Consider the following 10,097-nt stretch of genomic DNA (forward strand, 5'->3'; position numbering starts at 1 on the left):
AGGGGCAGGTTTTCTTCAAAGGGTGATCGATTTTGTTATTTGCACTTCAGTGTTCTGTGTCTGGTACTTTTTCACTGGATGATTGTTACAATACTTTGAGGCTGGTCAGTTGCATCTAAAGCAGATTTGTTAATGAACTTCAATGTAATCCCTTAAACAGAAAGGGCTTTCTACACTTTCAGCTGCTGTAAAACTGTAGGGGGGGGGCAGGGCCCTGCTGTCCCTGGTGTCCGGATTCCCCAGAGGATTTATTTTTGCGTACTATTCGATACAAGAGAATAAAACTAGTAATTAGCTGCCTGTTCGCGGGTAATTTTATTCTGACTCCTCAGATGACGGCCAGCCGGGCCAGGAAAGGATAGAATTATGCCTTGGTTTATATATGCTCTTTGTAGGAAATTAAATATCTTTATTATTTCTTTTAAAATGGACAAGGAAAGGATTTAGAAAATATAGATACTTATCAAGGAAGAAACTGACTTCCAAGGACAAGTGGTTTTGTAAAAACTACAACAAAAACGGGCGTAGAAATTCGCTACAACACGAACAGTCAGGCGCCGGGAATTTGCAACGATGTCTTTTTGGAAAAATATTTTCCCGTTTAGTCTGAGTAAGACGAAGAAGAAAAAGGAATATCCAAACATTATATTGAATATAGATCCAACTAGTTTATGGGAAACGACAGGCGAGTTAGGCGACGGAAGTTTTGGGAAAGTTTATAAGGTGTGTGTACAAATGAATTTTGATATATTTATATAATATATCTTAAGATTTAAACACGTCAACATGGTTTATCTGTCTAATTTTGAGCCTTGAAGAATTTCATTCGTATTTAATGAGAAATGGTGAACTTAGCTTAGTGATATTTGCGTGACAGCTTTTATAAGGTGGCTTTGTCTAGAGTATTTTTAACAAAAATTAAATCAACATTTAGTCACAATTTAGTTAATTGTTTTAAAGTATCAATTTTGTAGTATTGCTTCGGTATTCAGTTTTCATATTTTGCTGACCAAAAGTAAGCATATTACTGTAAGGTATCACCAGTATTTCTTGTGTTGTTGATTATATGTTTTTGTTAGAAACTAATGATGCAAGGCAGTAATTGCAGTGAGACTTCCTCTTGGGGAAGAATAAGCACATAGTTTGCATGAAAAAGTGTTCATGAACACTTTTGGGGTTGAATAAAACAAACTTAAAATAATCTTGTTACATTCAATTTACATTATACAGGTTAGCATTACGTAGCTGTATTTTTAGCTATGTTTATTTGTATTGTTAATCCATATTAAGTCAAGGTTAGATTGACCCCTAGTGTTACACAATCTAACATGTTTCAAACTGACCTAGGTCAAAACCTAATCAAGGTTAGTGTTAAAGTCATAAGGTTGAAACCACCTCTAAAAATTAATTCACAAATGCCAACTTGTATTACTTCCTTCAGTTGTTTTACTTCACAATTTTTATTGGTCACATCAAACAGGAAGTTGTGAAATGAATTTTTGAAATAATTATCACATTTTTAGGTCTATTTTTTTCATCTCTTTAACATGGGATGTTCTGTTTGGATTGTAAATTGTTTCCTAAAACCCTAGAATAAAAAATGTAGGAATACTAATGACAAAAGTATTGTAATATACGACATACATACACAAGTTATGATTTTTGGCACTTCACACACTTTATAATAAATACACAAGTTATGTATTTATTATAATGTGGTTTTGTTGGAGTATGTTTATTAAATAAATAATGAAGGATCAAAGTATGCCTTTTGCAGAAATCAGACATAATGATGGGATAACTGATAGGCTTATCTTTTCTGTGGCCAGTAATGTCTGCAATAAGTCTGCTTTTTAATTGGAATTTTGTGTCCAAATATCTGTTTATCAATGATGACATAAATGGTAATAATTTCTAAAAATTAGGTTATTTGGAATGATATTTTTGGTTTCAATAAGTTTCTTTTTTAGATGAATGTTTAACCATTGTACATGTTGAACCTTAGATTTCTGTTCTCTATAGGCAAAACATCGTGAAACTGGTGCAGAAGCTGCAGCTAAAATTGTGGAAATTCATGATGAAACTGAGTTAGATGATTTTATGGTTGAAATAGATATTCTAGCAGAATGTAAACATAAAAATGTGATCAATCTTTATGAAGCTTACTATTTTGATAATAAATTGTGGGTATGTTTAAAACTTACTAAACATTTATCAATTCAAAATTATACATGAAAGAATGCCTTACTCATTTAGTGTTATGTTTTTGAAAACACTGTTTTTAGATGTTAATAGAATTTTGTGCAGGAGGAGCTTTGGATGATATTATCCTTGGTGAGTTTCAAGCCTGTTGCCTTTCATAAGTGTATTATTACCATATAGACCATATAAACCATATACCAAACCAACTGACTGTTGTATTATAGCTCTACCAGGATCTTATAAGAAAGTTCTATTCCCATCTCTGTGATTATCATGGAAAAATTAAACATTTAATTTATATTTTTAGATCTGGAAAGAGGTCTGGATGAGGCCATGATTAAAGTTGTTTGTAAACAAATGTTTGAGGTAAAGAAAATGTTTAACCTGTACCCCTTGGTTGAAAAGCAAATAAATTCAATTTACACTCAAGACCTATTTTGTTTTTATATTTATTTTCAAGGCACTGGCATATCTGCATGCAACTGACAAGGTTATTCACAGAGATCTCAAAGCTGGAAATTTATTGCTGTCAAACGATGGAGAAATTAAGTTGGGTAAGTTATCATTGGAGTATAACAATCAACATCTGATCTTGTTCTAACTGTACCTCATTTTTTGTGCAGCTGATTTTGGTGTTTCTGCAAAGAACAAAAAAACTTTACAAAGAAGAGAAAGTTTTATTGGTACACCATATTGGTTAGTTTAATAATATTCACTCTACAGTATATTCAAACATTTGCAAGCTCTATTTTTGTTTTATCTAAAAGCTCCAATATTTTGTGTTTCTTTTTGTAGGATGGCTCCTGAAGTTGCTATAACAGAAACCTGCAAAGATGATCCATATGATTACAAAGTAATTTAATGAATCATTACTTACATAATTAGTAACAAAACATTTTCAACAGTTTTCTTCTTTTAGTGTGATGTGTGGTCTGCTGGAATTACTCTTATTGAACTAGCAGAAATGCAACCACCGTATCATGAAATGAGTCCAATGAGAGTTCTTTTTAAAATCCCAAAAGCAGAACCACCATCTCTGAAGCAACCCAAGCGATGGTAGGCATTAATAGATACAGTGTTTTAGGCTGTTTTCCTTAAAATTTGCCCATTTAAATAGGCAGGTGAGATTTCTAATAATATAATCTCTTTTTCTAGGTCTGTTGACTTCATTTCATTTCTGGCAAAATGTTTAACTAAGACACCCAATGATAGACCAACTGCAGCTGAATTGTTAGAGGTAAAAAACTATTTTCACAGGAGAAATTCTCATCACCAGAAGCACTTAAGCTTATTACCCTAGACACACCTACCACTAGATTGGATGTAATTTTTCATAAAAAAGAACTTTCTATTTTTATATTTTTAGCATCCATTCATCTCAGGGGTGTCGTCAACAAAACCTTTGAAAGATTTATATAACTTAGTGAAGGCTGAAGTTGTTGAGACGTTAGAAGACCTTCCCGAGGATCTACCAGTATGTCATAATTCATCGTTTATTTTTCCTAAATTTCAAGTCTAGTTCTCAGAGTTTTTTATGAAACCATCTTACATAAAAAGCCAACATGCTGAGTTGACTAAGGTTTTTGGCGGTGTGTTGTGGACCAGGCCTTAAACAATAAATCATCTTTTATTTTGCCCCATGAGTCAGCGACTGAAAAAGTCGTTTTGAAGAAGAATAAGAAAGATATTCTAAAGCCAAAAAATTCGTTTTTAGAGTGAAAAAATGAGGCAGAGCTCGGCTGGGTCACTCGATTCCATACCTGGCAGTGAATCAAGCAGTCTCTCAGATCATTCTCGAGATTTAAGTAGATCTGAAGAAGCGAGTATTGATAAATCTAACGAACAATCACCAGAGAAAGACATTACGTCCCCTGAGGAAGCTGGCGATGATGTCATCCTACATAGCGACGAGCCTGGGAAGGATGACGTCATTACTTTCAATGAAGAGGAAAAGAAAGATGTCGAGACGGAAGAGGAGCAATCGAGTATTAACAATGAGAGAAATATGAGGACAGTAGAAGGTGAAGAGGGGATAGTAGATTTAAAAGAAGGTGAGAAGGGAACGATTGATGAAGATAAGGAATTAGTAATAGATAAAGATGACGCGCTTCAAGATGAAGAACTAAAAGAAGATGAAAAGAGTGCAGAAGAAGGTGAAGAAACTGTGTCTGATATAAAAGATGTTGAGAATGATAACGAACCTGTCGTCGAGGGTTTAGTTACGTCACCTGAGGAACATTCTCGTGATGTCAGTGTTGACGATCAGATTACCACTCATGATGATGTTGCTGACCATGATGACGTCACTGGAGAAGATGACGTAGGAAGAGATGACGAAAGAAGAGATGACGAGTTTAGCAGCGAGATGGATGTTACTGGAGATGTTGATAATGAAGTTTCCGTACCTCAGGAAGAGGACACAGATAAATATTCATCAAAGTTTGATGATATTCTTGACAAATTAGAACAAAGTGAAGACAATTCGGGTGAAACGAAAGAAGATAATGAAGGAGAAGTGAATAAAACACAGGATGACGAAAAACACGATGAGAATATCGCCAAAGATGAGGAAATGAACGAAAGATTATCAAGAATTCAAGAATCTAGAAGAAATGAAAAATTAGAAGATATAAAGGAAGAAGGAAATGATATCCCCACTAAACAACCACTTTCCCCAAGTAAGAATTTTACTAATGTTAAACTCGTTGGTAGAAATGACCATTTGATTGATTAATAATCATATTTTATTTTTCTGTGTTAATAAAGGAAAACAACCGTTATCCAATGGGATTGCTGAGAAACCGTCTCCTGCTAAACAAGTAACTGTTTATATACTCTTTTATACACTATATTTCGATGGAGGTTTATGGTATATGCAGATCGTAATTAATACCAGACCCTCATTAACTGGCAGTAAGAAAAATAGCGCATGATATAGAGTTTAAAGGAAGTGTTGTGTCATTTTTTGCTTGTTTTGTTGTAGTCAAATGAAGATGAAACGCAGCAATATAAAACCTTAACTCGGACCAGAAAGTTTATGAAAGATGGACAGGTTGTGACAGAAGTGACGTCGCGAGTTGTAGACATTAGTCAACAAGACCACAGAGACGCCAAGCGAAGAGAACAGCAATTACGGTAATATTAGATTTCGTTGATCAAAATAGCAACTAAAAATGCTTTGTGCGAGTGTACTAAATTCCCTCTCAAAAATCTCTGAAACTTTGTTATTAAAAAGTACCCAACTGAGAGTGTTGTAAGGCAGAAAGTTTAGATATTTCACGAGGCATTCGCGTTTTTTTTTAAGAAAACAACATTTTCGTGAAGTGAAGCTTCTTCAGCGCGAGGAACAGAAACAAGGAATGGAGTTGATTTCAAAAATCAGACGACAATGGGATGCACAAGAACAGAAAATTGATTTTGAAAATGCTGTAAGTTTAGTTGATGAGAAATACAATAAAAAATATATCATACTTTAGTCGTTTATTCTTCATTTTTGGAATTTATAGGAATTAGAACGCAAATTTGATACGGACTTAGAAAACATGGCGAGACATCAGAAACGTGAAATTGAGAAACTGGAAATGGTTCAACAGAAAGATTTAGTTCATGCGACTAAGAAACTAAAGAGTGATCAGGTTCGTTGACAGAACAGTACAGGCAGGGCCACCGATTTTCCGGCAGACTCGACCATGGTCGAATACGCCATTTTCCGGTACACTTCGACAATGGTCGTATTTGCCATTTTCCGGCGAACTCGACCATGGTCGTATACGCCATTTTTGCCTCGAGCCCCAAAATTTCTCTCGGCGGCCCTGAGTACGGGAACATGTTTTTGTTAATATTGTCTTTGGTATGTGTATCAATTTGACCCTGAAGTCCTTAATAGTAAAGTACAAACTATTTATTGTCTAAATACAAATATTTTCAAGGAAAAAGAATTCAAGAGATTCAAAGAAAGCCTGAAAGACGAAGCAAAAACAGAAATGAAGAAGGTGCGTTGCTCTTCATTTCCGACATAAACATGTCGCTCCTGTTAATCGCTGGGAAATAAGACGAACCTGGTTCTTTAATAAAAAGAAACTAACTTTGTTTCTTGTAGAGTGATAAATTACCACGATCTGAGCGAAAAGAATTTCAGAGAAAGAAAAAAGAGGAGCTGGAAGTGACACGGCAGTCCAAGGTAACCTGGTTTCGTCTTAATCATTTTTAACAGAATATATCTTTCAATGTGTATCTTGAACTGTCTTCTGTCCAGGAGCACGACTTCCTCGCCCAGCAACATATTGACTATGAACAATATCATAAACAACTTGTTGAACAACATCGAGAAGATATGGCAAAGAAAGAAGTGAATTTCTTGTCTGTTAAACATGATTATATAAGAAGTAAGTTATAAGTGTGTTTAGTCTATTTCCCAAATCTTATCTATGCCAGTTCAATTGTCTTCCATGGTTTCAGGAATCGTACTGCTACAATACATATCTAGTATTGTCGTAAGAATTCCGATGTTTTCATCTCTTCCCTGGCCCTTTTTGATGTAGAAGAGGCTACGTCTTGGTTAATTTCATGTCCTAAACTTACTGTTTGTTTTAGAGCACGAGTCTTTAAAATGGGAAGTAGAGGAGAGACAACTACGTGAACGACATCTTATGTCTAAAAGTCAGTTAAAAGAGACGTTTTTCTTACAAAGATCACAGATGGTAAATCGACATGACAAGGTAATATGATTAGGCATCATCATCATGATATATTTTTGTATTTTTCGCACTTTGGTGACAATCTTTTTATTATAGGAGATAGCGCAGCATTTGAACTTGGTGAGGATGCAGGAAGAAGAACTCAAACGTCGAATAGAATTGGAAAGAAAACGTTTGCCAAAAATGCAGAAAAACGATCTGAAGACTAAGTCACAACAGTTCAGAAAGACGTTATCAAAAGATAAGAGAGTGACGATGGATGTTGAACGAGAGAAAATGAAGGAGGTAAATCATGTGTTACTGTATCATGGAACAATGGCATCCTCTAGCAATACAGCTTTATCTGTGTTTTCTTTGCAGTTCCATGACATGGAGGCAAAGAGAGCAAGATCTGAATATGACAAAATGATCTTACGACAAGAATTGGAGGAAGAGGAGCTTCGAGTATCCCAGGATGCTGCAATTAAGGAATTACAAGTATTGCAGGTACAAAACCTTATTTGAGAGTATTATTGGTAATGCTGATTGATTAATATCTCAACAAGCGAAGTGTTATTGCAGGTACAGTTTGCTGAGATTACAGGACTGTGATTTAACCTTCTCAGGGAATTGTTACAGCTTATACAGACCACTCACCACAGATTTTGTTATCAATGATTTAGAATGAGAAGAGATATATGCTAATGGATAGCGAGACTGCAAAATTAAAAGAACGTGATGAGAAGTATAACGAACAAGTTATGGAATGGAGAAAATCACTAGGGCCTCGCAAGAAGGTATGTAGATATGATTTTCCACCTGGGATACAAGGTTGACCATTTTCTTCTTGCAATTAGTGAGACTCATGTGTCGATGATTTTACAGATTTTAGAGGAAAAATTTGCCCGTGAGAAGAGAGATCAGCAGTTATTTTATGCACGAAATCAACACCCTGAGGAATCTTCTTTACTGCATCAAAAATCTGAATCTAATGGTCCTGATATGCATCAAGGAACACCACCTTCAAACAATGATGCACTTGCATATTAATGATTTTATTTTTCACATAAATGATTTGTAATCATCGGGGACAATTACAGGCATACAATGATGAAATCGCCAGAATTTGATCATTGCTATTCACATTTTATTGCATACAGTTAGAAATTATAGCATCGGTCTTTAAGCCTTTTACTGCAGCAATGTTGCATTAAGGTTGCCCTAGTTATCAGCTTGTAGGAGCAAAAACTAATCACTGAATATTTTCAGGTATTTTTCAATAAGATAGAATATAGATTCTTAATATAATGACATTTGATTCACAAGAATTATATCTTTGTTGGATGACACTGATCTTAACAATGTATTTGAAATTTTATCTCATATTTGCTGTGAATAGAAATTATTTTACTGCAGTTTACACTATGAATTCTCACATTGCAAAATAAATCATTCACAGATGTTTGTATCTAGTTGTGAGTTGTTTAGTTTTTTAAACTTTAGTTTTTAGAACTGTGATGGGGCTTAAAGATTGCAGCTTGATGGTTACTGCTTTTGTGAATGTTAAAGGTAATCAAGTTTTCTTTTTATCACACATGTTTTGGTATTCATTGATAATTTTTACCTCTCAATACTGTACATATTTATCAACATTTGGGATAGTATTTTTTTTAGAACATTTCACAAGGTTTTAAAGGTTGCATTAAATCAAATCAGCATTCAGGTAGTATTGTTTTAATAAAAAGCTGTTATTGGTGAGATAACTCTTTACTGTTACTCTTGCTTTCATTAACATAAGCATATACCAAAATGCGTTTGAAATACTTTCGAAGATGCTATTTTTGAAGAAAATTGTTTGTCATAATCTTCTAGATCAATGAAGAAACATGGTAAAACTTTTTAGCATTGATGAGATGTGCTTCAGGTTGGCTTACAACAATACTATTTCAATCTATTAGTCAAATATTAGCAATTAGCTTTTGTTCTCTTCAGAAACAATGATTTGCACTACATAACCCTTCTTAATATCTGCATCCTGAACAGTCATTTGATCTGTTAGTAGTCGCCCACTATAAAACCATCTCTGTCTGGACATTGCAACTCCTTCACGCTTGTTTATCATTTTCTTAAGTTTATGAATTGTATCAGAAGGATAAATTTGAAGTTTCATTTCCTTGCCAGTTGACAGTCTAAATTTCACAGGATATGCTTCACCAGTTGGTACATCTTTCTCTTCTTCGTTATCATTTGTTGCCATTTCACAAATATCATCATTTTTTAGCAAGTTTGATGGTTTGTTTATACAGTATAATGGTACTTTGTAGTTGTTACCTAATTCATCATATGCTTCTGTTAATGAACCTAGGAAGAACAAAAGTATTTTTCAATGCTGATATATAATTTTTCCCAAATATTGTACTTAACTTCCGTATTACAAATGGACAGGAAATACATTTAAGAAATTCTTAAAATTTTCTTCAGATTTCTGGTTTCAGATTGAATAAAAATTTACATATTTTTCTTTCTAGTATTCCCCGTGTTACATATGACAGCACACTATAATAAACAAACTTGTTAAAATTATGAAAATTAAATTGACAAGTCAGACAGATGATATTAAACATACAGCCCATGACAAATTATCGTGGTTAACAGAAAATCTACCTGTTGGAAGAGTTATATTAGCACTATCAACAATTGCTTGCGCCATGCTAACATCGTCCTGTTCAGTTGCAGCTTTTAAAGCGTCCCATATTTCTTTTCTCCCCTCAAACGCCGGAGCTGTCTCCCAAAATTCATCTCTCTTGCTACGGAGTTGTCCCTCTGTCATAGGTACCTCTGTACTCCATTCTTGTTTCTCGCGGTTTAATGGTTGATTTCGCCCAATGGCAACTATAAACGAAATTCTTACACATCAACAGTTATATGTGTAACTTCATAGAGGAATAAAGAAAAATTCTTAGGAAAAAATTCGCTCTGATGTTGGATCTTCGCCCACACACAAGTTACAGATGCTTGCAAAGAAGTTATCATTTCTCTACCTCCTGTTGACGTACTCAAAGGATCTCCAGAGCCTACATTAACGCTGGGCTCCCTGGCTGTACCCATACAGCCTCCCATGATGATTTTTTATTGATTTACTTCATGTTTTCGACGTTGTTTTCATTTGAAACTCTTTTCGAGATATCAAAACACCTTTCTTCGGCAGCGGAGGAAAAC

The 10,097-nt window shown here is 34.5% G+C and overlaps 2 protein-coding genes across 2 annotated transcripts; one reads left to right on the top strand and one right to left on the bottom strand.

Annotated features, from left to right (window-relative positions):
* The first annotated feature begins 333 nt into the window (after positions 1–333).
* On the top strand, positions 334–8,340 carry LOC114516379 (STE20-like serine/threonine-protein kinase). Its single transcript, XM_028535837.1, has 23 exons — positions 334–723; positions 2,023–2,187; positions 2,286–2,334; positions 2,510–2,568; positions 2,663–2,756; positions 2,826–2,898; positions 2,998–3,055; positions 3,122–3,258; positions 3,358–3,439; positions 3,569–3,676; positions 3,917–4,880; positions 4,969–5,021; positions 5,186–5,337; positions 5,507–5,630; positions 5,709–5,837; positions 6,132–6,194; positions 6,302–6,382; positions 6,458–6,587; positions 6,796–6,920; positions 6,996–7,184; positions 7,260–7,385; positions 7,562–7,675; positions 7,764–8,340. The coding sequence occupies exons 1-23, from the start codon at positions 574–576 to the stop codon at positions 7,926–7,928; spliced, it is 3,390 nt and encodes a 1,129-aa protein (XP_028391638.1). The 5' UTR covers positions 334–573; the 3' UTR covers positions 7,929–8,340.
* A 428-nt stretch (positions 8,341–8,768) lies between these two features.
* On the bottom strand, positions 8,769–10,094 carry LOC114516382 (ubiquitin domain-containing protein 2-like). The gene is made up of 3 exons (XM_028535841.1): positions 9,920–10,094; positions 9,543–9,770; positions 8,769–9,239 (listed from the first exon to the last, which is right to left on the bottom strand). The coding sequence occupies exons 1-3, from the start codon at positions 9,996–9,998 to the stop codon at positions 8,851–8,853; spliced, it is 696 nt and encodes a 231-aa protein (XP_028391642.1). The 5' UTR covers positions 9,999–10,094; the 3' UTR covers positions 8,769–8,850.
* Positions 10,095–10,097: the final 3 nt, after the last annotated feature.

The sequence above is a fragment of the Dendronephthya gigantea genome, unplaced genomic scaffold (genome assembly GCF_004324835.1).
Source record: "Dendronephthya gigantea isolate DGI-Jeju-01 unplaced genomic scaffold, DenGig_1.0 000005F, whole genome shotgun sequence".
Classification (NCBI taxonomy): Eukaryota; Metazoa; Cnidaria; class Anthozoa; order Malacalcyonacea; family Nephtheidae; genus Dendronephthya; species Dendronephthya gigantea.

Coding starts and splice junctions, on each gene's coding strand:
- LOC114516379 (XM_028535837.1), top strand. CDS start 574: ATGTCTTTTTGGAAAAATATTTTCCCGTTTAGTCTGAGTAAGACGAAG. Junction 3,440..3,568: donor CTGCAGCTGAATTGTTAGAG/GTAAAAAACTAT, acceptor TTATATTTTTAG/CATCCATTCATCTCAGGGGT. Junction 6,383..6,457: donor AAGTGACACGGCAGTCCAAG/GTAACCTGGTTT, acceptor TCTTCTGTCCAG/GAGCACGACTTCCTCGCCCA.
- LOC114516382 (XM_028535841.1), bottom strand. CDS start 9,998: ATGGGAGGCTGTATGGGTACAGCCAGGGAGCCCAGCGTTAATGTAGGC. Junction 9,771..9,919: donor TTTGAGTACGTCAACAGGAG/GTAGAGAAATGA, acceptor TTTCGTTTATAG/TTGCCATTGGGCGAAATCAA. Junction 9,240..9,542: donor TAATATAACTCTTCCAACAG/GTAGATTTTCTG, acceptor TGTTCTTCCTAG/GTTCATTAACAGAAGCATAT.